The 18,160-nt window shown below is 36.0% G+C and overlaps 1 protein-coding gene across 1 annotated transcript in view; it reads left to right on the top strand.

Annotated features, from left to right (window-relative positions):
* COL25A1 (collagen type XXV alpha 1 chain) overlaps positions 1-18,160 on the top strand; it is a 599,542-nt gene that overhangs the window by 521,159 nt on the left and 60,223 nt on the right. The window contains exons 16-18 of the mRNA XM_066384810.1: positions 5,465-5,497; positions 5,909-5,944; positions 10,945-10,989. Of these exons, the coding sequence (XP_066240907.1) occupies positions 5,465-5,497; positions 5,909-5,944; positions 10,945-10,989 (114 nt within the window). The remainder of the gene's footprint in view (positions 1-5,464; positions 5,498-5,908; positions 5,945-10,944; positions 10,990-18,160) is intronic.

Below are 18,160 nucleotides of genomic sequence, written 5' to 3'. Positions count from 1 at the left end.
AAGTTGGTTGACAGTTGTGAGCACACAAAACACAGTTAATAAAGCTATTGTAATAATCATAACCTGCATTTCTTTTTCCATACAAACAACTATAAACCTACTTTTGCCCACCCCGGAATGTTTAGTACAAATGAGAACAATGCTATATCTTGATTACTGTCGAAGTCAAAATTTCAAACCCCAGATATATAAACCGGATATTTTATCTAACTTTTCTTGTTTTTCTTAGAAGCAGAAGTTAACAACCTTTTCTTGTGAAGAGCCAGGAAATAAATATGTCAGGATTTTGGGGCCATATGGTCTCTGTCACAGTTACTCAACTCTGTCCTTGTAGCGTGACAGCACCCATAGACATTATGTATGCATGAGTTTGGCCGTGACATATAAAACTTTATTCTGGATGCTGAAATTCTAATTTTGTCTAATTTTCATGTGTCATGAAATACTATTGTTGATTTTTTTTAACCATGTAAAATATAAAAACCATTCTTAGCTCATGGGCTACACAGTAGCAGGTGAGTAGCTGATTTGGCCCATGGACCATAGTTGCCAACCTCTGCTTAAAGAAAGAAAATCTTCCAAACAGAAAGCAATTTCTTCAAGGAAAAAAAATTATACTAAGTCTGAACTATGCCTATGTGAACTTATGTACAGAATTTTATGCTTCAGAAGATGTATTTTTTAAACTTCATTTTTGGAATGTGGGCCAATCATTGTTTCTTTAATCACACATTTTTAAAATTTAACTTTCCAATATTAAAGCAACATTTTTCTTTTACAAGTCCAAGTTCATCTCAAAGGAATACTGTTTTTATTTTTTATATTAATGCAAATCATTTACCATACTGACTCACACATAGTAAACTCTCAATAAATGTTAGCTTTCTTACCACATGGAAATTGAAATCAACTAGGTTGTTTTTCTTTTTTATCAAAAAGTTTTATTAGTCAACTGAAATTAAGAGCAAGAAATACTTCAGTTAAAACGGAAATCATTTCTATAAACTTTCAATGGGTCTAAACAGGGAATTGTAAATAGGAATCTGTATCGTATAATATGTAATCTGACCTGTAGCATTCATCCCCGAGAATGCTGTAATTGAAATATAATTTTTGATGTGTTTTTTTAAACATTTCCTGCTTCTGTCACATAATTTTTTTCCAGCATGTTGGAAACACTCTTCTCATGGCCTTTGGGTTTAGTATGTGAAACTACTTCATCATTCACCAAGTTTGAGATGTAAAATCAAAAAATGCTTCTTTTTTACCATTGATGTAATAAAAATTACATCATTGACTGATTCACTTTAATAGGATTTTTTTTCCTTTTGATCCAACTTGGTGCCTTTGGATGGTAAAGCAATCTAAGCCTTCCCAGACTGGTCATCTGGAAATGCTACGCCACCATAAAAAGCACTGGGCTAAGTTTCTCCGTGGCCAGCGAGTCTGGTGCACACTGGGTTTAAGAATGACCTGCCAGAGACTGATTTCATTCATGTGTGGAGTTGCTACGGAAGGGTTATGTTCTGCTCTTTGGAGTTGTGATCCCACCAACAAATATAGGAATGGATTTCTTATCTATTTCCCCCCACTTGAAAGTAGATGTTTGTGCAGCACACTGGACGATTTGGTCATGCCGCTCTTTTGTTTACAATTGTATCTATTCATTCAGAAACTCCTCCTTCACTTTCTCGGTATTATTTGTCTGCGTGTTCATTTTTTCTTTATTTGCTCTGCCATCTCTATTCCTTTAAATACACTGCCTTCTTAGTTTATGGCTACATAACATCTTTGACTTATATCCTCTGAGCCTTTGCAGAAGCCACATCTTTATCTGTAACCAAGCAAATTGTCTTCTTTTCTTACATGCACACATGAAGGGCTATTTGTTTTTAGATTTTTATTTATTCATTTTAGAGAGGAGAGAGAGAGAGAGAGAGAGAGAGAGAGAGAGAGAAAAGGGGGAGGAGCAGAGCACATCAACTCCCATAAGTGCCTTAACCAGGTAAGCCCAGGGTTTCGAACCGGCAACCTCAGTGTTCCAGGTTGACACTTTACCCACTGCGCTACCACAGGTCAGGCATGAAGGGCTATTTTAGTGAGTGCTTCTAACCCAATCAATGCAGGGTCCTCTCCAACTTAGCATATGTGATTCTTTTAGCTTAGAACAATCTTGCTCTGTCCACCTCTACCTCCACCTTCTAATCCTATTCTTCAGTCCACTGAAAACTGAATTTGTATCATTTCCCTGGGGAAGTGTTTCAGTCAGCTCTGAATTGGTCAAGTTACCTACTATATGCTCTCACAGCCCTCTTTATATCCCTTTCATAACCTGTATCACCATTTATTGTAATTATTTATTTAATTGGACATCCAGCTCACTGAAAAAAAAATTGTATGGTACCAAACTGTTCTATTTCTAGCACCAATCCAAGTTCTTAGAAGATAATAAATATTTACTGAATGAGCAATCTTAAAAATACATGTATAGTTTTACTTTTAAATGTTCCTTATTTTCATTAAACAGTAGAACTTCTCCCTGTATCGTGCATTTATCTATCATGTCTTCTGTGTATATACAGTGATACAGAACTCCCAAACATGAGAATCTTCTTATCCCAGACATTTTTTATGAAAAAAGTATCTTTCATGCTTTCAAGCAGTGACATTTTTATATGCATGTATGAAAAATGATTATCATATGCACAGGACAAAAGTGGGAATTGCAACTATGTTGTCACTGTTGTCTTCTAGCTCCTAGCATCCCTGCATCTAGAATGTGGCTGGCTCATAGCTGGTGCTCAGTAAATATTTATTGAATGAATTAATGAATGACAGAAATATGGCCACATTCACTTTATATATCCACATAGACTTTATTAACACATACTTATAATTAATTGTATACTGAATTTTGTGTTTGAAAATGGTCACAACTAAAAATGGAACTCTTTGTGCTTGAATGATAAATACAGTAGTAAAGTCAAATCCATTTACCTCAAGTATCTTCTCAAAGTACTTGGCCCATGTATGACTCTCTGTGAAAACTTCCATTTCCAAACCAACTGATTTATGAAGCTAAGAGTACACTTAAGACACATTGGGGTTTTCCCTACTTTAATCCTGTATTCATTTTCACTGTTTGAGGAATGAGGATTATAAACACCGACTTTTATTTCCACTACTTGCAGCATTATTCTTTAAAATGTTTAACTTATGACAGTCTTTCAGCAGTTGCTTTGCCACTTAAAAGTTATAAAAATTCTTTGAGATTTCACAGTTCTAATTTTTTATAAAGAGAATTAAAATATCACACATAAGTTGTCCATCAAATGAGACTACTCAAATTTCCACAAATAAATCAGCCTTTCAGGAAACTGTCCTTTTTCCATCCACTTTCTATGAGAACTAAATTTGATCTTTATTTTCTTTAGTGGATTATCTGGCCACTTTTTGTTGAAAAACTGAACAAGCAACTTCCCTTATTGACAAGTTTACTACAACCTTTATGTCCTATTGTCAAAATGAAATAAACCAACAATTCTTTTCTTATGACAATAGAATTTAGGAAGTCCAAAATTCACTTAGCCTCTAGTTGCTTTAACTTCCTCATCTATTAAATGAAAATAGTAATATCTGCCCTAACTCTTGGGAGTTTTGTGAAGTATCAATATAAATAAGATGAAAGAAGGGACTTAGCCAAGTCAAAATGGCTTTTATGAATACAAAGGTCTTGTGCAAAATCTTGCAAACCTGATTCATTGGTGTTGATGGTTTTCAGACTTGATTTAGTAGAAATAAATATAAGTATTATTTTATTAGCCACATTTATTTCACTTCGCAGGTGGAACTCAATTGATTGTTAATGATCTACAATATTTGGGGTCCTCTTCTTTATGTTTCATCACTGTTTCATTTTTCCTTGGGTAATAGGAATTTCAGACTTCAAAGAAACTCAAGTATCAGTTTCTTCAATAAGCGAATTTATGACCTTTTCCTTTCTAAGCTTTTTTTCCTTCCTAAAGCTTGTTGTTGTTGTTGTTGTTTTTTCATATTGATTCTTGACTTCTGACCTGCTTAAAACATTCTTTTTGAAATTTTTTCATTCACCATATATGTATCAAGCATCTCCTATGGGCCAGGCACTGGACGAAAATTGACATTGAATCTGATCGTCTCATAGAAGGACACTCAAAGAATAGGCAGCAAACATAAATATATGATTATGAGTGAGCTATGCTGTGCAGCGCGCTGAGTGTGAGGGGCATGTGTACAGGTCGGTGGGTTGGTGAAGGGTTATTTAAAGCAAAGTCACTTCAGCCAAGTTCTGAGGAAAGAAAAAGGGCCAGCTATAGGAAAAGGGGCAAAGGGGACAGAATTGAAGGGCATGACAAGTGCTGTGTACACAGAGGCCTGAGGCTTATAGCTCCAGCTCTCTAAATGAGATTGATGAGCAGCTCCTTAAACCTAGACCAAGAAAATAGACCCCCGGAGCTCCTTGAGCACTTGTACATGACAACTGAAAGTATCCCAGTGTGTACCTTCCTCCTGTGGCCGTGTCTATTTGCATGACAGTCTGAAATGACTACGTTTTCTCTCTTTATGTTCACGGGACAGAGGCTCGAAGGAACATGAAAATGTCAGCCCTGTGCTGGCCTCACTTCAGAAAAAGCAGTGTTCTCAAGCGTCCTCCACATCCTTTTCCACTTGTCCCTGTCTGCTCATTTGTAACATGTTTGCTCTCAAAATGTCGTCCCTCTCTGTGAAATCCAAATGGAATACAGTGCCTTTTAGAAAACCAGATTCAATCTCAAGATTTTTCTCTCAGATCTTACACGTGCCCCTGTCACCCACAAGTCATTCATCATCCTGTGACTTTCCGGTGACTGCATGACAATGAAATGAGTGTAAAGCTAGAAAAAAAACGTGCCGTTCATAACTGTGACAGTGCTTCGTGGGGAAGACAAGCTGACCTGCTGCGTAGCTTTTTCCAGCCCAGCGTCATTAACCCTTGACTTCATCTGTTGAACCCTGACTTTCTGAAGATGGAAAGGGTCAGGGAACTCCCACTAAATGATAACTACTGACATTAATAAATTCCAGAAATAGAGAAAACTAAAATGCCAACTCCCAAAATTATAATTTATTGCTAGGAATACAACTTTAGCAAGACATCAAGGGAAAAGGACCATATTTATATATTTACATTTATTTCAAAGAATATAATAATTCTTATGTATTTTGCATTCAAAGTAAATCCATGTCTTTAGAAAGCACGTTATTTGTCTTGGAAATTGTTGACATCTTAACAGCTGACAGATTGATACAAAGTCTTAGGGAGCCTAGTTAAACCCATTAGTCATGGGGTTCCCTTGAGTGCCCCTGTTGATAATGGCTCTCTCTGTGTTTGTGTGCTTCCTATTTCCGTAATTTGTGGAATAATCTCTCATGGGTTTCATTTTAGGGTGACCCTGGATCATCTGCTGCAGGAATTAAGGTAACTCTAGTCTTGCAAGAGTTTGTGCCCCAGGAGTTACAGTTTTGGTTTTTATAAGCCTCTACTTTCTCTCCCTTTTTACCAACGTTGATAGTTACAACTGTTTCTACTCTCCTGCAATAATCAGCTTCCAGGCACCACAGGAAGTATCTGCTGGAAATCTGATGAAGGCTTAAATAAGAGGTCTTGCCTTCTCTTCCTTTTCTGATTGGATTTTATGGAAAAGTGGATTTGTATGTGAGCTTTTGGTATATTCACAGGAAAAGAAATAATTCCTGTGTCTACTGAGATGTAGAGTAACAGAATAAAGTAAATGAAATATACGTGGTCAAAGAGCCTGGGTCATCTCTGTGAAGGGTTTGGGAAAATTTTTTAAGACTGGTCCTTTTATCTTTGGCTTTCTTTGGCCAGGGAGAACCTGGAGAATCTGGTCGTCCGGGGCAAAAGGTAATATCTTTATTTTACTGTCTAATATTCACCATTTGATACCTACTATTCACTGTGTAATATGAAAACAATCATTGCAAAATGATGTAGTTTTTGTGTTTTGCACAGAGTGTTGTTGACTGTTTTGTATTTTAAAACGGATGATGCTGACCATACATAAAGTGAAATCACCTTCCGTACATGTAAAAAGATGCTTAATGAACTAAAGTGTGCAGATACTGAGCTGTTTGAAACTAACAAAGATCAGTGGATTGGAATGCAGCGACTTACCTTGCATGTTTAAAGATACTCTGCATGTTTCTATTTTTCATGAGAAGAAATGAGTATTTACTAAACGGTCTCAAATAGGGAAGGATGGACAATTCTTTTAAAATGATATTCCTTTTCCTTTCATTTCAAATACTCCCCTACTTGTAATTTTTATGGGAATAATATTTGTCTATGCAGTGAATGTCATATTATATAAAGAGGTTGGTTCATGAACTGAAATTTAATTACAGACGCTAGCCAAACCACTTTAGCCAATCTATAGATGCATACATAAATTTATTTTTATCATTTGTGCTTCACTTCAGTGATAAATTAGAAGACATGCAGTGAGTATGTTTAGATTCATATTCTCATTTATGTCTGAAGCAGGAAACAACTGTTAGCAGTTTATCGTAGGAGCATCTGGATATTAATGCCCAGTGCAGTCAGATTGGAGATAACAGATGTAGCTAACAAGTAAATGTGGATTCCACATTAGGTTAAATCTCTGAAGATCAAGACTCTCCTTTGTTTAGCAGTAGCTGATGTAGGGGGGAAGAAACATGAATGGAAGCATAGAATTTACCTCATTAGTGTAAAGGAGAGAATCCATTCCCTTGATGTAGTTTGGAACCATAAAACATGATAAAATAATGTTCCCATGTTCTCGAAGTCATTGAGAGGATCATTGCACTTAAGATTAAAGTAATTTTTGGGGTCTTTCACATTCTTTAAATGTTTCTCTAATTTAAAAATAGACTTTTCTGCCACAACTAAGAGTATAAGAGTAATGATTCATGAGGCCCAGTTTCAGATAAAAAGTTGAGACTTTTCCAAAGAGCCCAGCATAACTCTGAAAGTTTTGCAATCCGATTCTTAGATTTCTGACTGATTCTTTACTTGAGAAACTTGAAAATAGTGATATCCTGATAGAGCACTATGATCTGCTTTGGTTTTGAAAAAACTGATCTTCTCAGATGATCTCATTTGAGGTCACTTAGTAAAAATTAAAGGCTAAATTTAAGCCACTTTACAATTTTATGTTATGCTAAAAGAAATTTCTGCAAGACTGGTATGTCTTTTTAAAAAACAAAACAAATCTGCTATATAATCTCATATAGCTCTACCAGGTTCAGAGTGGCAGATCCAAATTGATTTTCAATTGCTTAATAAAACACTGCCTTATTATGAGTATTTAGAAATACACTTTAGATTAATTTCTGGAAGTTTGTAGGTTTCCATATAGAAACATTGAATTTCTTTTGCAGTTCATTAAACACCTGTTTTACATGATATTGAGAGAAGCTTACAACCAGTCTGAGTGAACGCGTGCCCTGAAATGAGCAGCATCTTCTTCATTAATAGGCCAGATTCTGCCCTTCGACGCAATCTCACTTTCTCACAGTGTTTGTGACTTCCTTTGTCTGATATCTGGATTTGGCAATACTTCACCCAGTAATGATTTAAAAGGAGAGTATTTCCATGCTTGTTTGCTCACTTAAATTAGAAAATGACAAACAGAATGACTACAAAATCAGTTCAAGAGATTGTCCATGGTACTTTTCTCACCATTGCAGAAATGTGTTGTGAGTTCACTGGCTCTTACACTCTAGTATTAGAGGCATTCCCAAAAAACTAAAAAATAAAAAGCCCATTGAATAGTTCCCACTGTCTGATATTTTGCAGTTTGTAAGTTTGTTCTTTAGGGTAACATTCATAATGTAGGAACGATTTAATTATAGTTGTTTTGTTTTTTTTCATTTATAGACTCAACAGTAGAGTGTGTGATTGATGCATGAGTTAGAGTATATACATATGTTTGTAAAGTGTAGATTTATAAAAGATATTGTGTTTCACCAAATAATCTTTCCTTCCTAAATTCTCCATATTTTAAAGATATTTTATATTCTAATATATATATTTAATTTTAAAGGGAAAAAAATACTTGATTTCCCATTGGAAGGGACCCTCACATTAAACTCTATCTAGAGGAGAGGGGCATTGTCACAGGGACATAGGGTGATAGCAGGGTTCCAACTTTGATGACAGGCACAGGTTTCCTGTAATGGAGGGTAAGAGTGGAAAGGAAAGCACAAGTATAATGTGTCTGTGTGAAGCTTAATCTGCTTAGACAAGTATTCTTCAAATAGAACAGCAAATTAATTTTTAATTATGGCCCAGATCTGACCATGGGCTGTGTCTGACCAAGAACTCAACTCAGAGAGGCTCCTGAACCAAGGAGTAGACAGGATGGAGGAAGTAGCTGAATTACCATCTCTCAATTGGAAGATAAGTCTTCATGTTATAAAGATAGAAATTTTATACAGGAACCAATATCTTCCTAATAATGTTGAGATGCTCCACAAAAGATAACCTTAATATTTTATAATCTTTTATTATGTCAACTTTTAAGTAAACATGTATTTGAAAATGTCACGCCCTGGCCGGTTGGCTCAGCGGTAGAGCGTCGGCCTAGCGTGCAGAGGACCCGGGTTCGATTCCCGGCCAGGGCACACAGGAGAAGCGCCTATTTGCTTCTCCACCCTTCCACCGCGCTTTCCTCTCTGTCTCTCTCTTCCCCTCCCGCAGCCAAGGCTCCATTGGAGCAAAGATGGCCCGGGCGCTGGGGATGGCTCCTTGGCCTCTGCCTCAGGTGCTAGAGTGGCTCTGGTCGCAACATGGCGACGCCCAGGATGGGCAGAGCATCGCCCCCTGCTGGGCAGAGCATCGCCCCTGCTGGGCGTGCCGGGTGGATCCCGGTCAGGCGCATGCGGGAGTCTGTCTGACTGTCTCTCCCTGTTTCCAGCTTCAGAAAAATGAAAAAAAAAAAAAAGAAAATGTCAAATTTATAAAAATACAAGACTATAAAATATTAATTTCTGAAACACTTGTTCATTAATAAATACATTTATAATCTTTTCACATACATATATACATACACATATAATGTAGGGAGCAACTAAATGCTCAACGTCTCTGTAAGTATTCAATCTACGTTAAAAACATTCGGTAATGTCTTATACATCTTTCTCGTTGTTAGAAACCATGGGTGTGTGTCTGTGTATGCATGTGAATATAAGTATCTTTCTTCACATTAATCTAATGATCCTTTCAATCTGGCCAGAGGGAAAGGCCTGTTGGGAACTCCCGCCGGGGAGACAGTATTATAACCAATAAATACATTTTCACACGTTTTTCATGTAGGATATCCTGAGTTTTAGGGGACTTTTCTAAAACAATACAAAGCTATAGATTTGTCACCAGTGTTTATTTACTTTTTTTGGTTTTATACTTTACTGCAATTTAATATTTTCTATGGCCTTATACTTTTTTAAAGTAAAAGAGAATTTTTCTTTAGTAAAATATGGATACAAGCCCTTTTTACTAAATCTTGCTAAATTAATTAATTGAAGGGAAAAGGGAAAGAAAAAATAAAATTAAATGTATAATGTATCTGTATGAAGTTTAATTTACTTGGACCAGTATTTGAGTGAAATATCAAATTCTTAGTAATCATCCTTTCTTCTCTGACTTAATCTCATTTTAGTGTTGCTGTTTGTTTCATTTATAGTCTCAGACAGAATAGCTTTTCTTTTGCATTCCTGAAACACCTCTGACCTAAGCCATCAGGAAAGTCATTAGCCTTTCTATGTCTAACCATACAGCTTGATAAATCGTGTATGAATTCATTTAGTGATAATACTAGAGTAAGTTATGACTCTTAACAATTTGAAAGTAATAATATTAAAAAACGTCTGCTTGTTCTTAGTAGATTTTCTTTGACATGAAGGTTGTTAAAGCATTTAGATTAAATCTGCCTCCCTCTATCACTTTCATGGTTAGTTTGATGCCCCTATTTCTTTTAGTATAATTGTCATCCCACTGACTGACCATCATGAAAATATGTAGCCCCTTTATCTTTAAACGATACTTCCTCAAATAGTCACCTCAATCCAATACAGGATGGACTTTCATTTTTTTCCAGTGATTCTATTATGCTCTTTTAGTGGAATTCAGGAGACTTTATAAGCAATGTAACCTCTTGTCACTATACTTTGTACTTAAAATAATGTAGACTGTTCAGTGAAAATGAGAAGGTTTATCATGACTCCAGTGTGCTCACCCAAAATGTACCACTTAATCTCAAACCTGTATTCCGGAACAGCTGCAGAGTACCATTAGCCTTAAATTGCTAGGCAGGGTTACCCAGTCTCAACAATTGTCAGAAACATGGGCTGGAGTTAAGTATATTGACCATGCATTTATCTTCTCATCATTCAGGAATGGAAAAGAAATCTTACTATACTTTTACGTGAGCACGACTTTTAATGTATATTGTTTTGATGTAACCATCTGTTTATACAGCCAACTCTTGATCATCCGAGGTGAGAGAGCACTGGAGTAGGAGGCAGGACTCAGATGCATGCATAATCCTCATTTCAGCACAAAGAGCTTCTGCCTTCCCAGCAAATCACCAGGAAGAAATAAAACATGGGAGTTCATTCTCCTTTTACTTCTCTTTCTTGCCTTCTGGTAGAGATGACAATGAGCAGTGACCTAGCAGGAAAAGGGAAAAATCTGCAAAATGGGCAACCAGTTTCTGAATCAAGAGTTGACTGAACTCTATAATCTCACCGAACTTCCTGAAAGCAGACAGTGTATATATAGAGGACTAGTATTCAGCTAGGAACATTTGCCATGCTTTTCTCCGGAGACATTGTTCTATAATGTTGTGTGATTTTCCTATGTAGGGTGAACCAGGGCTTCCTGGGCTTCCTGGACTTCCGGGGATAAAGGTAAATACTGCACTGACAGTCTTGGCTTCATAGAACTATAATTGTAAGAGTCACAAAAATTACAGGAAGATAGGAGGGAAAATGAAAGCTAAGGAGGTAGTGCTATTTTTTAAATACCCACCAGCCATCTCAACCAATTATATTTTTGAATTAAAAATTAAGCACAGGTATTTTTTAAGTTTTCCATTGCTATCTGGACTGTATATTCTGCTATGTAACCTAATATACCCCAAACAAAGTAAATGTAAAAGCCACTTCATTTGAAGTCATAAGAATTCTTTAAAGCCTAGAATGTCTACTTTCAAATTTAGTTTTATTCTTAAGATCTTATCAGATTTTTACCAGAATTAGTCTTCACATCCCCATAAATCTAACATTTAGGCAGCTGTTTTTATGATTCACCCATTATAATAATCCCTTTCAAATGCTCCGTGTTTCTACTTCCTGTCAATAATTCTCACTGAAAAGTACAAATCATTTTACTAAACTATTTTGATCCATATACTGTTCCCATGAACTTTTTATATATCTTTCTTTTGAAATAATTGCCTAAAGGTTTATTTAAAAGCATTGTTTTACATATTTTTAAACCATCTAAACATCTTAATTTTATATTATTTAATTTTTTAAAATGTTTCTCATGGCAACCGAGAAGGCTTAAAAGTTCTACTGCCTTAGCTGTAGTTCTTTATAATCAGCTTCTTATGTTAAAGTTCTTTTAAATTTAGAACTGTTTCCCAGAGTAACACAATGCAAGTCAAGTTTTTCTTACATTGTTCTCACCTTATAAAGCTTTGAATTAATGTCTAGTATAGACCATTCTATAATTAATATTCCTAGTGTCAGTGTGAGGGTGTGCATACTGTTTCATGAAGGTTGTATTTGGTGTGATACATAAAATGATAAGATTTTAGAATAAATATGTGAAATTTTTGAGTTCCTAGACATCATACAGTATCATATGTAATAATTTATGACTATATTTGGTATAATTAACAGACATGAAAACTATGTTTTCTAGGTTGGCACTCAGAAATGTTGGTCCTGCTTTTTGTTTGATGGTTCCAGATTGGTTTATAGAAGTTCTGATATGTGTATTTAATACATTGTTAGTCCTTGGCTTCTTCAATGAAAAATTGCACTCTATAATAATAGTTTACTTAAAAACAAAGTTATTTCCTGTCATTTGATATTTAGCAAAAGTAACAGTAAATTAATATGTGATTTATATTCCTTAGTGATTTCCCACACCTTAAAAAAAAGGAACTTTTTAAAAATGATTGGAAAATCATAAATTTTAAAAACAAATTTAGAAAAGTCATATTCAGCATTAAGGATAAAGAACCTGTAGCATTATAAAGAAGAGGAAGGCATTTAAAAGGAGAGGCATTCTGAAAGGCTCAGGCCGAATTCCTCCAGCACTTGCTTGTGGGTTAGAAGGGCTGTGCTGCCAATGCCAAGTCCATGGTTGGAGCCTCGGTGCTGTGCGGAGATACAGTGGTTCCTTCTCCTGAGTGTGAGGCACTTTGGCGTTGAGAGAGAGCATATAGGGCGAACATATTGAGTATTGAGTCTTTTTCTTGTAAAACACACCGATAATTTCAAATATTATTGTTTGTTATCATTATCTTTTAGTTATTTTATGTTCTCTACCATGAAAAATATCCCAGGTCATTTCCCTTGTTATCTCTGGACTAATTGAATGTTTCAAACTTTTTCAAATTGGGAAAAGTGTTGGTGATTTGCCACCTCCAGTAAATGCTTTAATTCTTTGGGTTACAGGCAATTGTCAGACATACCATATAGCTGATATTTCCCTTGTTTTTTCTAACGTTGACTAGTGATTATAGTGACAAGATTATAGTGACAAAAACCTTTTCTGATTACCAAGTACTGTTGGGTAACATTTTATTTAAATCACAGATTCTATTTCTGAATGAATAAGCTTCTCCTTCTAGTTCAGGATGTGAGTGATATGCTTTCCTTATAAAATATTATTCTCAGTATAACTAAGTTATTTTGTAAAGGAGACATCTTAAGAGCAAATCATAGTCACTAGTACTCATTGAATATTTGCATAGTAGAATTAAAAGTTTGAGATTTTATAATACAGTTTTATTAAGTCAGGATGTTTTTATTCCTTTAATATAACTGCTTTTACTAAGTAGCTAACCACAGGAGAGTTCATCCTGATTTCATAGTTTGAAAGAGTGCCAATATTTTTAAGGTAAAACAACTATATATGTATTTAGAAAGTGTGGTAGCAAGAACATTGGTCATAACCTCCCTAGTCTTGTGTGTTTGTTTATGCTTTGGAAATACTTCCTGTTGCTATTCTTCTCCTTCTTATCTGCCTGCATGACAGAGCATGTAAATGCCATTCATTATTTCCAAGACGTTGAGGAAACCAGCCATGACATACCAGGGAAGCTTTGATTTGCCACCTGTTGCACTCGGGGAATGGTTGGAAACTTAATGAGCATCCAAATGCCTTCCACACAGCTCTCAGGAAATGAGCAAAGTGCCTAAATACAGACAGAAGACTCATCTATCTATCACCTCAGAGTCCCACTCAGAGAAAAGTGCTAATACCGTAGACATACATAATAAAAGTCACTAAGTACAGGCATAACTTGATTTCAAATTACTCTGAAGCTTCCTGCACAAGTATTGGAAAGTCCTCTTACCATGTGGCAGACATTTGGAATTCCTATTTCATGCATTCATGGTTCATGTAGTGTCAAGATGTTCAACTGGGAAAATTAAATTATGCATAATGTACCATGCAGACATTGATCTTCTGGAATAAGATTTTGAATTCAGAAAATTATTTTTATAAACAAGCCTGCAAATACATTTTTCATGGGCAAAACTTGTAACTAGCTTTTCAGATATCACATAAAAGAGTAAGATTCAAAGTTCCTATTTTTAAATTTTTTTCTCTCCACAGTTAGTTTGAACAATGTAAATGCATTATTTAGCACCTTTATAATTATATGACCCTAGTAATTAAGGATATAGAGCAGAAACCAAGAGCCCTGACTGCAGAACCAGATCACCAGTGTGCAGACCTTAGTCCTGCCTCTCACCAGTTCATGAATCTATATCATCACATTTCCTTATAAAATGGGAATCATCATTGTATATAACTCAGAGGGTTGTTATGAGAATTAAATGAATTAATATATGTGTAGCTCCTAAAATATTGCCATATATTGCAAACTATATAAATTTTAGCTATTGTTATTTATTTCTCTTGGAACAGCTCAGAATATTAGAAACATTGTTTACATACCTGTTCTAGATAGTTTTTTCTCATGTGAGTAATTTTAACTTAAAAAGCATAAATCCATTTATGCTCTACAGGTTATTAGATGTACATTCTGCAAACTCCTTTGCAGTGGTAGATGAATGTTACCTCTGGGAGCAGTAAGAAACTACTTTCTCTTGAAACATGCATCACACTAGTCCCCTTTTCCTGTAACCCAAATATATCCAGGAACAAAGGATAAGTGGGACACTGTCTGGGCATAAGACATGGTGCTGTTGACACTGTTCACATGAAAAGCAAATGGAAAACTTGACAATTTAATGAAGACATTCTCCAGGCCTAAGTCATGGTGTTGCCTAGCCCAAGACATTATTATTATTATTATTACTTTTTTGGTATTTTTCTGAAGTGAGAAGTGGAGAGGCAGGAGACAGACTCCTGCATGCACCCAACTGGGATCCACCCAGCATGCCCACCAGGGGGCAACACTCTGCCCATCTGGGCCATTGCTCCGTTGCAACCGGAGCCATTCTAGCGCCTGAAGCAGAGGCCATGGAGCCATTGTCAGCACCTTGGACATCTTTGTTCCCTTGGAGCCTTGGCTGAGGGAGGGGAAGAGAGAGATAGAGAGAAAGGAGAGGAGGAAGGGTGGAGAAAGGAGAAGCAGATGGGTGCTTCTCCTATGTGCCCTGGCCAGGAATTGAACTTAGGACTTCCACACGCCAGGCCAACGCTCTATCGCTGAGCCAACCAGCCCGGGTTGCCCAAGACAGTTTTTACAAATATTGATTTTCAATGAATTTCTCCTTTCAATATAGACCATAATATATATATTTTTTGAAAAAATATATATAATACAGTGACATTAATATAGTAGAGAGACATAATACAGTAAAAAATACATCAAATCATTTAGATGGCAAAGAAGTTTTTATAGTATTTTCCCTCAAAGCTTGATGTTTTTGCTTTGCCTTTCCCAATAGTGAAAATTTGACATTTAGACCAAGAACTTGAAGATTGGGAGGTTATGAGACAGTAACCAACTCTTTATACCTCATTATATGAAATCATCTTTGACACTAAATCATAGAAAGACTAAATTTTACAGGTGGTGGAAACATTTACTTTGGCATTCTTAGGATTGAGTGTAGTGTTCCGTAATCTACTAGAAATTTATGTTCTAAATCCACTGGAGATGAGGTTCCTTCCTCAAAAACATCAGATCCCATTTTAAAAATAGAGGAAAGTTTTCGGAAGTAACAGAATATGAACTGAATTCCTAAAAGAAAAACAGGAAAGACATACCAGTTAAAAGGATAACACTGTGTTATTGTTACTTATAATTATTTCCTGTTTGCATAAAGTGTGTCTGAGCAGTTGAATAATTTAAGAGTCCAATTAGGAAACTCGGACAACCAGAAATCAGAGATTTTTAGCAGCCAGAATAAAGCCTCCAATAAATACAGCAAATGTGCTTTCATGATGTAATCCTGTTAAGAAAAAAGAAAAAATCAGAAAGGTATGTTTTCTGGGTTTTAAATAAACCTGCTATGGGAGTTCATTTCCATCTTAGCCACCAAGATGTTTTAATTTATACTCAAATTTGATCCTTTAAGGGAAGTAAGTGTTTTTTGGGACAGATTTTACTTTCTCATTTTTTCCCCCTCAATAATTTTACAAATCAATCATTACCAAAACTGGCTGCCTAGAGGTTCTTATTACAACAAATGTTCTTGCAGTAATCCTCAAAAGCAGGTATCATGCTGACTTGAATTCTAATTAGCCTTTAAGCAAAAAGAATATTGTATGGCTAATGCATTCAGTGTCAGGACACATTAATCAAAATTATTGGTGATGCTTTTAGCTCCCAGGCAAATGAGCACATATTTTTCGAGCCATGTTGTACTATTTTGGGGGGCACTGAAAATTGGATCAGCTTGGGGATAATAAATATCATGAAAAGCATAGTTTGGTTTAAGCTAGTATATTAGAGGGGTGTTTGGAGAGTTTAAAAATTTGATATTTTTTACTCTTTTAATTGATAATGACATAAAAATAAAACAAATGGTAATAAATGAAAAACCAGAGGTTTTTCTGTGGACAGGAGTTAATCAGGACTTTCTGTCCGCCCTTCTATTGAACAGATGTTAAGTTCTGGAAGCATATAGGGAAACACCTGGTGAGACATTTCTGTATGAATGAAGCTGTCTCTTTTTTCCCTCGACAAATAATCCCATCTCCATATTTGTTGACTCTTCCTATCTATAGGAAGGACATCCTTTATATAGATTTGACAAAAGAGTGGTAGGTCAACTGTCCCAATAGCCATTTAAAAGATAAACTAAGGTCATCTTAAATACTTTCTTACTATGTATTAAATGTGAGTTTGAAGAAAAATTGGTCCAGATGTTTGCTAGTCATTGTTAGAGTTCAGAAAGGTCAAGTTCTTAAGGCATTTACTAGCCTTCACTGGCCTTTTTGTAATATAGAATGCCAGGTTTGTGCCCTCTTGGTTTGTAAAGATGGCAATCATTTTCCTTGTTTTGGGGGCTTTCATTTTGTTGTGGGGTTGTTTCTTTACTGGCCAGAATACACAGAATTTAAGCTATCTCAATATACTGTTGAATTTTTGTTTGTTTGTTTTGAGAGGGAGAGACAGACAAACAAGGACAGACAGCAGGAAGGGAGAGAGATGAGAAGCATCAACTCATAGTAGCAGCAGCTTAGTTGTTCATTGATTGCTTTCTCATATGTGCCTTGACCTCTAGGCTCAAGTCAGCGACCATGGGGTCATGTCTATGATCCCATGCTCAAGCCAGCGACCCTGCACTCAAGCTGGTGAGCCTGCACTGTAGCTGGCGACCTTGGGGTTTCAAACCTGGGTTCTCTGCATCCCAGGCTGATGCTCTATCTACTGCACCACCGCCTGGTTAGGTGGCGTTTAAAATTTTTTAAAGTAATAGCAAATGAGTTGAGCAGAAGTGACTTCATTGAAAATCTTATTTTTGTTTTATCTTCATGTTATCTTATAGATTGAATAGATCTCATCTTCTTGTAGCTAAATCTTCTGGAAGTTTACTTCATTTGTCTGTACATATTGCCAATTTATAAAAAAAAAAAAAGCAGAGAGAATGAGAGTGGATGTGCTTTCTAATCCTGACACCCTAATCAATAAGGGCACTTTTTGTTTGGTGAAAGAACAGGATAATTTTTCAAATATAGTGCACATTAGTTACTGTGACTTATATTCACTGAGTTTCATACTACAAGATTAAAGTTGTGGCTGCTGCAACAGTTACCTATAGTTGGAAAGATCAATGTGAAACGAGTAGGCCCTCCAAAATTGGTCATGTGAAGATCCACCTTTGATTGCAGCTAGAGCTGAAACCCACTGACTTGCTTCTGCATTTACATGCACCCTGGCTGTTTAAGTTTTCACTCAAATTAGCAACATGTGTGAGATTTTTCAGATGGATCTACTTGCAGCTACTGCCACTTCCACAGTTCACTGCTAGTTTTATATTGTGCTTCATTCTGAATTTAAAGCATTTCTGCTGTCTATCTGAATCCCAGTATAGTTGCCAAAACCACATCTTTCTTACCAACTTAACACAGAGAAATGTGTTACAGTGTTGGTACTAAGCTTGGATTATTAACTCATTAGTGGTGAGCTAATTAATTAATGTTAGGAATAAACAAAGGACAAAACTCATGAAACAACTCAGAAAAAAATCAGATGTAGTATCCAGGACAAGACCAGAAAATTAAACCAAATTTTTCTTCATTTTGGAATTTGCTCCTGCTTTAGTGCCATATTCTAACCCACTAACAGAGCTGAGCTTTCTATTTCTCTGACAGCCCTTTAATTACTGGCTAGCATGTGGCTTGGGTAGCACGATA

Source organism: Saccopteryx leptura, chromosome 5, assembly GCF_036850995.1.
Source record: "Saccopteryx leptura isolate mSacLep1 chromosome 5, mSacLep1_pri_phased_curated, whole genome shotgun sequence".
Taxonomy (NCBI): domain Eukaryota; kingdom Metazoa; phylum Chordata; class Mammalia; order Chiroptera; family Emballonuridae; genus Saccopteryx; species Saccopteryx leptura.
This window is presented reverse-complemented; position numbering and strand designations above follow the sequence as displayed.